The sequence below is a fragment of the Linepithema humile genome, chromosome 3, assembly GCF_040581485.1.
Source record: "Linepithema humile isolate Giens D197 chromosome 3, Lhum_UNIL_v1.0, whole genome shotgun sequence".
Taxonomy (NCBI): domain Eukaryota; kingdom Metazoa; phylum Arthropoda; class Insecta; order Hymenoptera; family Formicidae; genus Linepithema; species Linepithema humile.
The window spans coordinates 20,548,034-20,565,291 of NC_090130.1; the positions used below are offsets into that span (position 1 = coordinate 20,548,034).

The 17,258-nt window shown below is 41.5% G+C and overlaps 1 protein-coding gene across 1 annotated transcript; it reads right to left on the reverse strand.

Moving 5' to 3' along the window:
- Positions 1-8,698: 8,698 nt before the first annotated feature.
- VAChT (Vesicular acetylcholine transporter) lies at positions 8,699-16,987 on the reverse strand. Its single transcript, XM_012367842.2, has 2 exons — positions 16,848-16,987; positions 8,699-15,270 (listed from the first exon to the last, which is right to left on the reverse strand). Exon 2 carries the CDS (start codon positions 15,065-15,067, stop codon positions 13,328-13,330), a length of 1,740 nt encoding a protein of 579 aa, XP_012223265.1. The 5' UTR covers positions 15,068-15,270; positions 16,848-16,987; the 3' UTR covers positions 8,699-13,327.
- Between the last annotated feature and the right edge of the window lie 271 nt (positions 16,988-17,258).

Below are 17,258 nucleotides of genomic sequence, written 5' to 3' on the forward strand. Positions count from 1 at the left end.
ATTATTGCTAAACATTTTTAAACAATCGTTTTCAAGTTTCTGGTCGGTTCTGCGATTATTTATTTATAGCGCTATAATATCTAATGCTTATACGATGCGTTATGAATATTTCACGAATGCCGAGCTGCTACAGTGTATGTGACGTAATCATCATATCGCGCGTGGTCGAGCAATACGCATCGTCGGACGTGATGTCGTTTCGGGAGACTTTAATATGCTATTACGACTTGTGCATGGAGTCGTGCGCTATCTCATTCGGTCGTAAACGCGGCCTCAGCTCGCTTTCAAGTGGATTGGGAGAAACACGCGGAGATACGTTTAACATACTTTAAAGTAATGCAATTCCGAGATGCTTCCAGATGCAACTTGCCGGTATACATATTTAAAAATTTATAATTACATTTAAGACGCGAACAGATATATATATATATATATAATATATATATATTCACACGTATTAGTACGATAACATTATACTTTACAAATATGAAAGTGCAAAAAACGGCACTTTTTCTCATAAATCCTTTGCAAAATAATTTCCCTGAAAAAAAAGATTCTCGCGTTAAGGAACTGATCAAAGGACAATCGAGGGATTTGATCGCATTTCGTGGCAAAGACAATGCCTGGTTCTTCTACAGGAGCGTACCGAGTACGCCGGCGAGAGATTCGCATCAGAAACGACAAGCTGGGACGGCCGACCGGCTCATTCTTCCCGGACGATGTACCAATTTCTTTTCTCCTCTGTCTTCCTAAGAGTCGCTCCCCTGCCCCTCGGTTCCGAGACACGATCTCATTTTATCTCCTCGACCCCTTACACGATCCGCGTTTGTTACGGAGCCCCTTCCCGTCCTCCCCCTCCCGTCTATGCAGGGTGGTCGGCCCCGGGGCGACCGACGGTAGATAGAGCACGCGATTCCATGGCGTGCTGAAGGGGATACTTGGACAGGTCGCATTCGACTACAAGTGGATTCGGCGAGGTAACGTCTTCTTCTTTTTTTTTTTACTCTTTTACCATTCTCCGCCGGTGATAAATTTTTGCGAACTTTAAATTGGCATGTCAAGCGCACTGTTTCTAAGATTTGTTTTGAGGGAGGAGATCGGAAAATGAGTTTGCTGCAAGTTTTGAATAAATAGCGTAAAAAGTAATATCAATTTGAAATCGACCGATAAATTGATTTGTTAGTATTTTAGGTATAGATTACACATAATACCGAATATATATAATTAAATTGGAATTAATGACCGTAATTAAAACTAAATTAATAATATAATGTGGTACCGGCTTTAAAGTTTTTAATCAAATTTATGTTTGAAATAAATGAGCTTAATTTAGTTTCACCGCCGTCTATCTGTTTACATAGTTTTGTTATTATGTCGTTTTTCACCTTGAATATATATTCGATTGATATGGTGATCCATTTATGGATCAGTAATTAAAATGTTTTTTGGTCAATATTTTGTCAAACTTTGTAATTGCAATTATGTATAAATGGAAATGGACTACATTACTTAATATGTTTGCAGTTTTAAAACTATTTTTGGCTTTATACATTAGTTTTATATAATCGTAATAATTTTACTGTTTTCGGCTATCGGTACTAAGAGAATCAAATTAGAACACACGGAAGCTCTTTTCTCTCTATTTTAGTTATTTTAGTGTTCATTTATTTTAAGATTTATGAATCAACATTAAATTTTCTACAAACGAGAAGAGTTCACATTAAGAGCTAAATGTGGAGTATGCACGCGACTCTAAAACGATCAATCATTTTATTAGGCTTTATTCATCTGCCTTTATTTATTATTAGTTTAAACGTATATCTTCATTTAGTTGAACGTTTCCGTGCGTGCATTTTATGCGAGAGTAAAATCTTACGGAGTGATTTTAGTGAGTGAGCTGGATTTTTAATATCAGTTAAAAATTGGATGAATATTTGCATACTCTTCAGACGTTCAAAGTTTAACCACACTGCGAAAATTTAAAGTGAAATATTGCTCTCAAAAGTGGCACAGGTGTGAACGTTCTCTAAATTTCTCTGAGCGCTTCCACATACATATCTATCAACGTGATGACACTATAAAAAATGTGTACACTTTATATTGCTATTTTTTTAACTTTCTCTCTTAGATTTTCTACAGAACTTGCTTACGATATACATATAAATATATGGATCGTAAAACCAAAGCACTTCACGTTGCCACGAGCAATTTCCGCTGATAAACCACCGGATTTTCTCTCAGCATATTCTACGTTGGATTTTTTAAATATAAATAATGTTACTAAATGATAAATATTAAACATAGATTTTTTTTCTCATTTGTCGTGCGCCGATCATATTCGTGCGAATCCGTGAAATGATGTTCGGCCGCAACGGAAAAATCGACGTGTCGGCCATCCACATTCGCGGTCTCGCGCAGAATTTTACGGGAGAGAGATGCATTATTTATATTGCTTCGGGCGCGAAAACGCGCGGAGACACATCGGGCGCGATATATCTTCGGGGTGTAGACACGACAGAGCGGTATCTACTCTTTCTCTCTTTCTCCCCGATTTCTCTCCCATTCTCGCTTCCAGAGCACACTTTCCCACTCGTGGCTGTCCCCCAAGTCGGCGGTCTCGTAAGAGTTATACAAGATATTAGCGCGGAAACAGATGTAGGCGTAGATCGACGTGTCTCTCTTTCTCTCTCTCTCTCTCTTTCTCCCTCTTCCCATTCTATGGACCGACAATTTGTCACAGCAGCGCTCCCTCACTCCCCTTTTCTACCCCCGATGTTTCGGTGAGCGTCGTCGATACGATCGCGCTTGATAAATCATGCGATAAACTAGCGTTATTATCGGTCGCACCGTGTAGCATCCCTATCTGGATTCTTCCCGGGTGCGAGAAACCACAGGCACCGCTCTCCGACTTGGGTGCTCGATGGGGTTATACAGGAGCGGAAAAATCCTCGGGGTGGCGGAGGATACACACGAGGCGTGTCGAAAGAAATTTATTGCCGAGATAAGAGGGTCCAGCGTAAAACGTGCGTAAAAAACGGGTCCGGTGCTTACGTCAACGAAAACGCCCGTGACGATGCGAGACACTTTACACGAGAAGAACACTTTTGCTGGAATATCTAAAAATTGTACAGATCTGAAAATAATTTTTGTTGGACAATCAAAACTTATCAATAGAGCACTTAATCTGATTGATGGGTGGAACAAAATTAAATCATATTGCAGCAAAAAGTTCAAGTGGTCTATTGATAAATTTTGATTGTCCGACAAAAATTATTTTTAAATCTGTATTTGGCACAATTTTTAGATATTTTAGCAAAAGTGGTTTTTTTTTATGTGGGTTTATGAAATGATATTGTGAACTCAGAACTAAATTTTTTTAAATTTATAGATTTAAAGAAAAAATGGAAAATAAAGCACAAATTTGAAAGTAAAGTAAAAATTAAATGCAAATTTATTTTGGAAATCAGAGATTTCCAATTTATTTATTTGCACCAAAACTTTTTATTTTTAATAATTTATATCTTGAAAATTAATTAATATCTTCCATTAGTAGAGAAATTGATTTAAAATATCAGAAAAACGTTTCGAAATATTCTGCAATATTACAAATATACCATCAATCTCGTTGCACTTTAGTAAAAGGTCTTTGAAAGGTTCGTGTTGTAAAATAACGAAAATAGATCAAGTTAAATATCATTCTGATTTATAAATTCTCTTTTTTCGTCTAAATTTGATTTTGCTAAGTGACCCGAAGTACAATTATCATCTGGATAAATTCGTGACATATTGACAGTTTTCGGTGTCGATGGCTACGTGATAACGGTTGCTCGTTTATCTCGCTAATGACTCCCGAAATCGATGACGATACCAGTAACGGCGTTACGGTCGACACCGATGAAACCTGATAATCCCTAAATCCGATTATTCGCCTCATCGGTCCTCGACAACACCACCGTGGCACCCTCTGCGTTCTCAATCAATGTTTTTTTGTTGCCGTGAATGCCGCTCGTGACTCGTCTTTTTCCTCTCCACTCGGGTTTTTTTTTCCATTCCTGACTGATTGATGATCGCGTCTCTGCGAAAATTCTCGAGGCTTTGCAGGTGAGAATTCTTGCTGAAGTTCCAAATTGGATCTCTGATTCGACTTTCTATTCGACACGTGCACGTTCAAAGTATCATTTCGTTACCCAGATTAGCTTATGCTGAATATAAGGATCGTGTTCTAGATACCTTAAATGTCACCGGGGCTGAATGCGCTTTTGATTCAAATAAATCAGTGTTAAATTATTATTATAGTATCTATTCTATTTTAATAATTTATATCAATAGAAATTGAACAATTTCTATTGATTTTGGATATTGCATGAATAATTTATAATATACATTGACATTTGCGCAAAATTAATTATGCTGTATTGCTAACAATTATTTGAATAATGTTTCTTAATAACTGCACACAATATTATTTTTATACATTTTTAAATCAATAATTTAAAGAAATAATAATAATCATCACTGCTTTGCGATTGAACACGAAATCATCATATATGTATAGCTGCGCGTGCATTTCGCGTACAGAGCTTGCGACCGAAGACAAATGGCAGCGAGGTTTCTCATTGTAGATCCCGTCCTGAATTTCGACCGTGACGGTCGCTGCGGGATCATTAATTAGCAAGCATTAACAGTCGGTCACTAACGATAGGCACGATCGGCATGATAAATGGATTTATACCCGGAGGAGGTATATAATGACGGCCGTATCGTAATCGATGAACGTGTAACGTGATTATATGTTATAGAATCTTCGCTTTTGCTTAAATACGCTCCCACGCGATCAAAGCAAATAAATATAGTAGACTAATTATGAAATGAAGACTGATTGAAGCACTGGAAAATTGCCCGCGCGCGATAAATTAGAGAAATGTCAGAAAGGATTCCGCCGAAGGCGCTTCGCTTGAATCAGCTTTTGCTGAGATATCGCTATATTTATGATATTTCACAATAGAAATAAGATTTTGTTTTGAAACTTGCGACATCATTTTAATTACACGTTCGTAAGTCTTCTCTTTGATCTCTCGATGCATTTCAAGACGGCGCGGCGTGAACTCACGATCAACAAGTAAGCTAAATGACTTAATCTTAAAGCACTGACACCCGACACGGATCGACGTCGAGTGCGTACACCCTTATGCCTTTCTTCGCACCCTCCTGGAATTCGTAGCTGTCGTTTCGAATCTCGTGGAGAAGTCTCGAAGGGACTACCGTCAATTAATCGCGCCTGGCCAATCTCGAGGGGTCGCGGGCTTTGGATAAGACGCGAGAGACGAGGACAGAAACGGCGAGAGGCGCCAGAAATCTAATCGAGTTCGGTCCACCTTGTACCAAATCATGTACCTCCAACGTAACGTCCAGCATCCCGTGAATCCAATTTGTCGGCTCGTTTGCCGCTTTGGCGTTCCCGTGATATTCTTAGGCGAATTCCTACTGACAAACTCGAGTAATTGTCAATTCAGTATTCAGTAGCATTCCTCGACTGATTAATTGAAAGTGGATTAGCACTGTGGCTTGCCAATAAATTTGTGATCTGCTTTGAGAAGAGTAATATGTAGTCTCCAGTACAAATTTTATTAATATAAAATTTTGAACGCGAGTGAAATCATTGATATACTTTATACAAATTTACTTGTGTAGGCTTTATTCGGAAACGATGTACACTTTATGAGAGTTTCGAGACGAACCACTACGAGCTTTCGCTGAGTTCGCCCTTTTATACATTTGTTACAAAGGCTCATATCGTTAAAGAAGCGCCGCTGCTGTTTTCGGTCGGCGGCGCGACTTTGATTCGGCGCAGCTTTGATTCCAATATCAATGAACGCCGAACTATAACATTGCGCAGTTATATAAAAACATGAGTGTGATCGGTATGATGTGAGAGGTCGGATACTTCACTTAGCAAGTCTTTCAGTCCTCTGATATTGCTGCTGGTATTTTCACTTACGGTTGGGCTTCTAGCGGCGGTCGTCGATGTACGACCTCTTATTTCGGCTTCACGTCTCATCAGATCCAGTTCTCGTTGAAGATGATCTTTCTCTCGCCGGACGAGTTCGAGTTCACGACTTGCTGCGTCGTTTGTTACCTGCAGTGTGTTCTGGAATTCTCTACCCACTGCGCCTTCTTCTTCCTCATTAATTGCGTTAGTCTCTCGATTTTGTATTTGTTCCCACACGTCAGGAGCCTTCTCTTGAAGTCGCAGAATCAAATCTGCTTTATTGCCTGATGAAGGAAGGCTTCTTGCCCGAAGAAGCTCCTTCAGCTGTGCAACGTTATATCCGGACGAACTTCCTGTGCTCGCCATACTCGAACGAATTTTCTTCCGTACAACTACGGAAATCGACGGTATCAACAGTCACCTTCTTTCGTACACTGCGAAAAAATTGCTACCACGCACGGCACACGTTTTACGCGAGTGCTCGTGACACGACTCGTTTCGTATCACGCACCACGGTGGACTGTATCGTAACGCGTCGAACCGATTATTCGTAACTCACGGTTTCGGATCACGACTTCTAACACGGCTTCGAATCACGGCTAATCCCACTTCTGAAGTTTGTAGACTTTATTCGGAAACGATGTACACTTTATGAGAGTTTCAAGACGACTACTACGAGCTCTCGCTGAGTTCGCCCTTTTAAACATTTATTACAAAGGCTCATATCGTTAAAGAAGTGCCGCTGCTGTTTTCGGTCGGCGGCGCGACTTTGATTCGGCGCAGCTTTGATTCCAATATCAATGAACGCCGAGCTATAACATTACGCAGTTATGTAAAAACATGAGTGTGATCGGTATGATCTGAGAGGTCGGATACTTTAGATCCTACACTTGCGTGGATAAAATAATTATTTATTTCTTTGGAAATTTTGGAATCGCGTCACATAAATAATTACTATCTCTTTTCTTATTTTTGTAGCACATAAAATAATATATCAAATTTAATTTTAAAATAAGAAATATTTGAAATATTTCTTGCATGAATTTTTTTTTCAAAATTTTAATATAAATAATGCTTTTATTAATAAATATTATTCGCATGTATTCCATTCACGATGTGCTTCATAACATCATGTTTCTTTCAATCCGTCATGATTCATTGAAGTCCTTTCAGAGAGCTCATTGAAGTCTCCGAAAGGACGACATTCTGTTTATTGATTGGAATCACTGAAAGCATATCCAAGTCAAAAGAATCTAGGTAAAACCTTAAATGCAAAAAGCTAAATTTACTGTAAATTCTGTAAGTCCATTAAAAAATAATGTAAGCCTCACTAATATTTTTAAGGTTCCAAAAATACAAGAGATTTAGATATTATTACGGGCGGCGAAAATAGGAGCGAGTCGATATTTTACGCCTTAAAAGCGCACAACGACGAATAAACTTTAATCTAGGACAACCTTACGATCTGGGACACGTAAAGATCTGAGGAAACGATTATATACAACCGGAGTACATATATATATGTGACTTATGTAACTCTGAAAATAAGCGGCACCTATCGCGAAACGCTCCACCGTGGCAGAACACTGAAATGAATTATTATGCACAACAAAATATGCTCTGGCTCGATATATTCAATTTTTTTATATCGATTAAAAATAAACATTTCTTTTACGAGGTATCAGAAATAACGGAATTTTATTGAAACTGTCGCGACTTGCGCCGGAGATCGCTCTGGAAAAGTTCACACTGACACAATTGCGCTCTAAGTTTTATTTACACGGCGAAGCGAAAACTCGCAGCCAGTATGTACTCGAGAGACCGCGGCTGTGTACTCGTGTTACTTCGTGTGTCTCGTTTGATTAATCGATACAGCGGGGAAACGGTGGATGTTATCGATGCGGTGTACTCGTTACGGGGCCGCGATCGATATCTACGGAGCGGCCGCGGGACGGTTACCAAGGGACACCCGGTACAGCAATGGGGGAGGGGGGGGGCGGCCCCCGAAGCATCTCGCTCGCCCCAACCCCACGGCATGTTCTACCCTCCCTCGACTGCGCCCTAATATAAATATTATTACACTTTGATGGGGTTAGGGTGACACTAGGGCCCCGCAGACATCCCCATGAATACCCCGCTCGTCGTCGCCGTCGCTCCTCACGATCGCTTTTCCGCGCTTGCTTTTTCATTAGGCCCGAATTCCGCGTGGCGCGTGCCGATGTTCTTAAAGGCTTAAGTTCTCTCCTTGTTTCGCTGCACCCTGTCGGCCAACCCTTTGTAGTGTCCCGCGATATGATATCGATATACACGTAAGCGGCGCTTCTCTTTCTTCCACTCCCGCGAGCGTATCGCGAGCGATCAGAATGTATTAACGCTTGACATCGAGCGAAAGTGGATTTATAATAAATTCATGATCGACATTCTGATTGATTCTTCTTAGATGAGATAGGAAACTTTATTATTAGCTATTTTTCCGCCAGTATCGTGATGACCTATATTTTGTTTTAATATTACTTTGTTATTATTGATGTTTTTGCTTGCAAAAGGCCAAAGCAAATATCAATGCAAAATTCTTTGAAAAAGTTATTTTCTTTTTTAATGAAAAGCTTAGAAGCCTCGAAAGATTATATTTATTTAAATATAATTGTATAGTTAAAAAAAATCAATGTTGAAGGCTGTGGACGTAGCATGAAGATGCAACACTTGGTATTCTTCGGTAACAATGACATCTTTAATAACCGGTTCAACAACATTACAGTGTTATAGGATTTCAATTATATACGCATTTCGAATTACTTGGTTTTTCATCAATTAAATATACAATACATACATGTGTCTTTATGTATACGTATAGAATCGCGAGTGTACATGTGTATTATATATGCCTGTTTATTATGTATATATGTGTGTGTGTGTGTGTGTGTATATACGTGTACGTGTGTGATTGTGTGTATGTACGCGCAAAGTGCGGGATGTATTGCAGTTAAGTTACGCTACGCTTTACGGATAATCTCGAGATGCGCGACTGATTCTTTTATCGCGCACGGATAATATGCATATTATGCACGGATAATTAGATATATATAATCCCGGTTACCATTTCCACCCTCTCTTATGATATGTATTTGCGTATAATGCGCATTCTTCTCTATTGTAATAAACTGAAGATCGTCGATCTCCTCCGACTCTGTCGCCGTTCTCCTTCTCGCAACACTTGGGAATTAAACTCGGTACTGAGATGAGAAAAATATCGTTGAAAAACTAGCGCCCGTGTTTGCACTTGAAACACCGTTCTCGTCAGTGCTGAGCAAATATACAAGATGTACGTTCATCGTCAAAAAAACTGTTTATGAATAGATTAGGGAATTTTTTCTAGGAGTCTTTTCTTCTCTAATATATTCAAAAGGCAGAAAATTTGCTATTCAAATTTTTCCCAAGTAAAGGAGAAGCAACAATTTATCCGCAGATGTCTGATAATTATCTACAAATTATGATTACATAATTTAAGAATTTTTACATAATAGAAAAATTCTCGCCGCTTCCACTCTGACTTAATAACACAGTGTAGTTATACAAGCTTATATAATCATCGAAACTTAACAAAATTTGTGAGAACAACAAGTTTTTCGTATTATTCACTGACTCAGAATTTCAAATTTATGCAAAATGGTGTCCTTTCTTTCGAAAGAAAGTTAACGTTTAAAACGAAAATAATTTTCTTTTCGAACAAAAGAGTCGTCGTAAAACTTTTTAATATATTACATTTGCTACTCTTTCGAAAAAGTCACTGATGCTAACACTTCTTGAGAATCTTGAGAAATCCACTTATTCTCTCTCTTTTATTCAAAGAAAAATTTATTTCAAGAAGCAGTTTTCCGTTCTTCGCTTTTAAGGTCCACAATTTCTACGCCCACGAATATTAGCACAATAATATCTTTGCCCAGCACTGGCCTTTAGTCCCGACACAGAAGGAAAAGGATTTTATGCTCACGTACAATCGCTTTCACGACACTCACGAACGATATGATACAAGTAGGCAAGATATACCGAGTGTTTCAGAATTGCCATCACTATCAAAGACGAGAAAAACTAAAAGTCAAAAAAAAAAAGGAAAGGATAATGTTTGTTTCAACATTTAATATTATTTCCGTAATATATTTACAATAAGCAATAAAGAATATTGCGAATTTTATAACGTAAACTTTATAGATGAAGGCAGATAAAAAACTTTTCTTCTATTCAATTTTGAGTAAATTTTATTTTAACATAAAAATTCTAATTTGAAGCATTGTTATAAAAATATTTGTCAGAGTCAGTAATTGAGAAATGACAGTGATTCTGGGACACCCAGTGCGCGGCATATCTGCGCGAAGGAAAAAGCTTTTCTCTTTTTCCTTTCGCGCATGCATAATATATATTTACAAGAGACAGAAGAAACTACGTATAATTCTTTATACGACGTACGTGTAATATGTGTATATATAACCATAGTGCAACCAATGCAACGTCTTGCCGATAATTACTGCTTAGCACATACTCGCTTTCGCTGATTTTGAATCAACAAATCATTGTTTCATGTGATATTTGCTTTTATATTTTAAAAACGTACGTGTATAATGTTACTAAACAATAAATGAATAAATTTGTGGAATTATTCAAAGTATTTTTAACGTATATAATTTAATTATAAGATGTATTTCAACATTTTAAAAATATATTAGGTTCAATTTCGGTGATAAAAATGATTTTATGATAAAAAGCAAAAAAAATAGTTTTTAATTTTGCAATAATTGTACAAATGGCAAACATTTTTACTTATAATTCATAGAATCGCGGCGATAATTATCGACAAGTCACACGTTGCCGTTATGATAAAATCCTTAACATTAGAGGCCAGCTCATAGAAACAAAATGCCATTGCGGAGATAAAACGCTCTTCTTCAACTATAAAACAAAAACGCGTAGCTTACGTTTAGGTACATATGTATAGCGGTCTAATAGAGAATGTGTCTACGTTACATTAGGTCGGGTTACACTTGCTTGGATCCTTTACGGGAGAACTTTCAAGGTATTCGTTCGTACTACGAGTCTCACGACGACGGGGATAAAAACTGCGAAGTTCAGGCACTGTTAACTCAAAGCACTCGCGAATCGATCCTCGAGGATCCGCGCGACGACGGGCGAGTGGTCCCGAGGTCCGAAGCGAGCGTAGCGGATTCCCTGACGATCGAGGAACCCTTTCTCTTTTCGCGCCCTTCACGCCGACGATAATCGCCGTGTCGGTGGTACAATCGCGCATGTGCTAGTTAATTAATAACTTATTTATTTGCTTCTCGCGACGCCTCTTAGTATTGACGAGTAGGTACGAATGTGTGCTGTGCACTCGGTTGTAAGACCTGGCAGACGATGAAAATTGCGAAAGTAAATTTGCGGCATTTATTGTTTTACTAAATATTTCACTTTTTATATTGTTTGATCAGAAAGAAGAAATTGATTATACGTTGCATTGTAAAAAATAATGTTAGAAAGAAAAGAGGGGGAAAGAGAGGGAGAGAGTGAATGAGATATATTTGAGACAATTGATAATTTTCACTTGATAATAACGTCTCTCGCTGCAAAATCTTGCACCCAAGTCACTCTGACACATGATAAAATTTGATATATTTACATACATATAGAAACGCATGCCTACATCTAGATATCGCGCGACTTCCCGCGTGAACTAAATCGAACAAAATATCTCGTCCGAACGAAATATCCCTACAATTAAAAAAGTAATCTCATAAAAATACAGATATGTTTATACTACGACGCGCTCGCACTTTGGTACTGGTATTGCTCCATTATACGGCAAAGTACTCGATTAGTGGTGGACGAAAAACGGAACGGATTGAAGCGAGGTAATTAGGCGTTGCAGAAAAATATATTTTGAAAATATTGAATGTCGAATATTGTACAATTACGTATCATTTATTAACCTTCACTCATTTAACAAAATAGAAGCTGACTTCTTTAGAATTCTAACGATGATAAAGATATACTACATATATATATCTACGCGCAGCAATATGAATAACTATAATAGTGAAAGACACTTTTCTATATTTTGTTAAAACAGTAAAGGTAACTTCCTCTTCGGTATTCTGAAAACGAGAAATAGAAATGGAAAATAATAGAATGTAAAACAATTTCCAAGGCTACAAGTCACTTAAATTCGAGAATCTTTAACAGGCTTTATTACATATCATCTCTTTTAACATTTATAATTATTATTCCTATCGTGACAAGCTAACAATGAAACACATAACAGTCTTAGAGTAGCACAGAAAAATTTCAGATTTTAATAGCCGAAAACAATCTTCGCAATCCAAGTTTTCTTATTAAAAAGTGTCGTTAATAATACTCTTTAATAACACAATTTATTTGAAAATGAAACAAGTACTTTGCCAATACAGAGCGAATCGCGGGGCGAGCCTCGATCACTCTCATCACATTCCCTCTATATACAATCGTCTACTTAACTTAAAGCCTTACTTTCTAGATTTCTGATGCCTTAATTAGTGATATGATGTTTCTGTTCAGCAACAGAACGATTCTCGAACGAAAGCAATAAAAACTCAAGACTTGCCCAAGCGGCAATCCGCGAGCGAAGGTCCTTGCTGACGGGAAGCCTTCGTCGCGGCCGTGAATCCTTCCTCTTTCTCTCGATCCTTTGTGATGATTTGTATCCCAGATAAAGAATTTCGTCCTTTCTCTCTTTTCATAGCATCGATATATCTTTGTTTTTTTTATTTTCTCTCACTCTAATTTTATTTCGATGTTGCGAACTACTTGTTTTCCTTTGAAGTTCTTATTCCCCACGAAGACGGCACTATCCTCCATTCTCTTTTGTCTTTCCACTACAGTCTTACGCTTTCAACATCACATATCTTTCTTCAGCAACATTTTTCTCATCTCCCTTTACTCTTTCTTTCGTACTTGTAGATTCGATACCGCACGTGAAATCTCGGACAGATCCCAGGACTGTCAGGACTCTTCGCGGCAGCTCGTGAGAATCACTCTGGAAGTCGTTGCTTCTGTTCATCCCCGATAAAACGCCGATGATACTTCGAGTACGATCGAGATCTGGCGGACGCCGGCGGCTCGGTCGAGAGTCGCTTGCGGAGTCTCGCCGAGCCGCCGGGCGCCCTACGACGACGTGTCGATTCTCTTCTGCCGATAAGTGGAAGCCTGGTCTCGAAGACTCTCGAACACACACTCGAGCGAACGGTCGTGGCGTCTCTCGCCTCACCGATCGGTCGCGACTGTTGGACATTTCAGCGAAATCCCACGGTCGCTCTAGAACATTCCTTGCCTGAAGGGATTGCTGTCTCCGGCCGGTCGTTGATCCGCCTCAGGCCTCCTGAAGGGATTCACGTCGGCCTGCTGTCCCCGCTGCTGTTCGGCCGCGTAGTTCCTCTGCTGGCCGTAATCGGCCGGTTGGCCGTAACCAGCCGGTTGATTGTAGACCGGCGCTTGCTCGTGGGCTGGTTGATTGTAACCCGTCGCGTTCTGCGCGCCGTAGCCGGCATGCTGATCGTAGCCGCCGCCCTGTGTCGTCTGATAGTTCTGATCGTAGCCCTGGTCGATGTTCGTCTCCATTCGCGTTTGATTCAAATGGTTGCCGACCTCTCCGGTGATTGGCCGCTGCTCTTGCAGCACGTACGTCTGATACTCTTTGTCCGGCGGGTCTTGCATCAATATATTCGCTTCGTCTTGGAACGGCTTGAAGTCATAGATATGTCGCAGGTAGTAGAGCACCGGCGCGTAGAGCAGATTCGAGAAGGCGATGCCGATATTCAGTGCCGTGAAGCCGATCGCCTCGACCACGCCGCCGGCGATAATCGGACCGATCGCGTATGCCAAGCTGTACGAGATGTCGGCGATCGCGTAAATGCTGCCGTAAACCGACACGTATCTAACGTCCACCAAGTAGCCGAGCGTAGGTAGCAGCGCAGTGTCGATGAGCGCGATGCCGAAGCAGATGCCGCACAACGGGATCATCAGCACCTTGTACGAGTTGGAGAACGGTATGATGAAGCAGCAGAGACCCTCGAGCGCCAGGCCGCCAGCCGCCATCAGCCACTGATACTGCGGATACTGTTTCGCCATTTTCACGGTGATCACGACGCCAAGTACGTGCGGGAAAAACGCCGGCAGCCAGATCATACCGATCTTCCAGTTGTCGTGCGTCATCGTGTCCTCCATCCACAGCGAGATCGTCGGCTCGAGGAAGGCCAGCGCGACGTTCGCCATCATCAGGGCGCCCGCGCACACGGCGATGTACGGGTCCATCAGCAGCCGCCAGATCGGTATCGTCGACTTGGGCTCGTAGTGACGGCTGAGCTGCTCCTTTATCGGCTTCATCACTAACAGCAGCATAAAGCCGTCCGCTAAACTGACGAACGCCAGTATCAAGAACGGCACCTCCTTGCCGGCAAACTGATAAAGAGCGCCACCGAAAGGCGGCGCGACTAGACAGCCGAAGCTGATGAACGCCAGCGCGATGCCAAGCGCCTTCGAGCGTTCCGCCTCCTCCGTGAAACGATCGGCGATCATGGCGAGGCCGGCGGTGTCGGCGAACGCGGAGCCGACGCCCTGGAGACTTCGCGCGAAGAACAGCACGCCGTAGCTCGTGCCGCACGCGAACACGCTGGTCGACAGGAACATGACGGTGAGACCGATCATCATTGGGATGTCGTAGCCGATCCGATCGATGAGCGCGCCCGAGAACGGATTCACCATCAGCTGCACGATCGCCTTCGACGCGAACAATATTCCCGTGGCGGAGTCCTGGCCGTGATGGCCAGGCGCAGCTGTGGCGTTCCCCAAATCCTCGACCGGCCCGAACGTGCCGATGTACTTCAAGTAGTCTGGTATAATCGGCACGATCACCATGTACAGCATATTGTCCAGCAACAGCGCGATGCAGACGATAATGAGGATCAGCTTGCGCTGAGATTTCGGCTCCTGCAGCTTCGACCAGACGATCTCCTTGAGCTCGCCGAACTCCATGTTCAGTATCGGTATTGTCGTCATGGCGGTTGCTTTCTAGATGGCCGCACGCGGAGGAACGACCGGCGCCTCTTTCTCTTTCTCTTCCGGATCTTTTCTGTCTGTGTGTCTGTCTTAATGGGAGGAACTAACCGCGGTCACCAGTCGTGCGACCTCGGGAAGCGAGCGTGACGAGGAGGAGATCGTCGCGATTGGGGCGGCGCGCATCAGGCCGGGCCGGGGGTAACCTACAACAGATCGCCGTGTTGGCAACGATTAGCTCGCGGAACAGAAACTGGACTCTCGCGCGCGTTCACGTCGCGTTTCTCGCACGCAGCTGCAACCGCGTCGCTTCGCCGCGTGGTTTCGCGACCGGAATCGCCGTCGATCGCGAAAGTCGCGGTCGGTGAAGCGACTCGCGGCTGGGAAGAGATACTGAAGAAGAAGGGGAGCCCTGACCCGGCCTGGTCAGCGCGAAACGACGTCCGTCCACCCACCCATCTGATCCGTCTCACGCAACTCCGGATCCAACCTCATGCCACGCGACCATGAAGACGCTTCCGCATCGTGTGCGGGGAAAAGAACATTGCGAAAACGCACACCCGCTCTTTTTTTCGTATATTTCTCTCTACGTACGGACGGCTTTCCCGACCGCGCGCGCGTACAAAAGAGAACACGACACCGGATGGAGGCTCCCCCACGAATAAGGCGCCGCGAGATCGACTCTATATACCTGAGCCTGGTATATATTGTGTATCGTGTTACGGCGGAGATAAAAACAGCGCGGAAAAGCGCTGAGAAAACAAGGGGCGAGGGTCGACGCGTGCTAGACATCTCCGGCGAGGTCGTCGCTAATCACTTTGCGAGTGTTAATATTGCTGGAGTATCCCAGCGCTAATGGCGATACTGCTGTCCGAAATGTTTGTCGAGTTGTCAGTCGTTGAAACAATAACCAATTACACGAAAATTAACAGTGAACTGAGTTGCAAAATCTTTTTTTTTTTTTTTTTTTTTTATTAGAAATAAGAAGATAAAAATTCAAAGAGAGCGTTTTTAAAGTACGATTAAAAATCATTGCGCTTGAAAATTTAATTACTTAATTATCTTTATTATTTTAATTTTTTATTAAAGCAAATGCTGAAATTTATTGTTATATTCGTTTAAATTATAGGAGTTAATCTAAAGTATTTATTGTGTGAAAAAAATTGCGCTACGGTGAGCATTTTTCTCGCATTTATATATTATCCGCTTTAAATCCCTTTTGTGGTTGCTTTCTCCGTTTTAAATTACCAAAAGAATAAGCGCAAAAATAGGAAAAATGGCGGTCATTACAAAATGTTCTTTTGAAGTGTAACAAAATAATGAGTATTTTTCAAAAGAGCTTAGGGGGCAATAGAAAGTAACTAAAGTTATATCTTGTAAGCTGACGGAAAAAGTTGGCAAGTGCAATTAATATAAAGTGCACTTATTAACTTTTTCACAGCGACTCGACAGTTCAGCCATTTGGATTAAAAATCCACCTATAATCTTAGCAGCGTATCGGAGACCTTTCTCATTTATCCTGTTATTATTTCGATTTATTAAAACTTCATATAAAAGTTAGAAAAGTGTGCTCCGGTCAACCGTAAATTATAATTATTACTGATCATCATCAAAATATGAAACGATTGCTCGGAACAATAATTCTCGCGTGCTTTTCTCGCATTTACGAAACGGCGCCTCATCGATCGTCATCGTCGTTATCGACGTGACTCATTAATGGCGCAACGTAATCGATAAACGGATAAACTCGGACGGACGCAAAGAGAGAAAATCACTGACTCACCGGAGTTGCTGGCGAACTTCTGCCTGAGGGAATTGGCAAGGCGTTGGGGGCCCGCCAAGGTCGGAAGACCGGCGAGCAAGCCGCTCAGAGTCGAAGCGACGTCCGATCCGTCTTCGTCCTTCGAGTCGTTCACCGACTCCTTGGCTCCTCGCGTCCCCGGGCCCTCCACCTTTTCAGCCGAGTGTTACAACCGAATCTGCAACATCGATATATTTTTTGACCGGTTAAATTTTGCAACGATAAATCCGTTCATTATTTTGGGGGCGTGAAAAGATCTCGCGAGAAAAGATTGCGGATAAAATTGGGCAATTCTCGCAATCCCAAATCGCAAATTATAAATCTGGCGCGCTTAAAATAGTATTATCTCTGGTGGATTTTCAGTGTAGCGTTGCTAACTAAATGAAGGAATAG

Excerpts from the sequence above, each read along its gene's own strand:
- VAChT (XM_012367842.2), bottom strand. The coding sequence starts at position 15,067 with ATGACGACAATACCGATACTGAACATGGAGTTCGGCGAGCTCAAGGAG.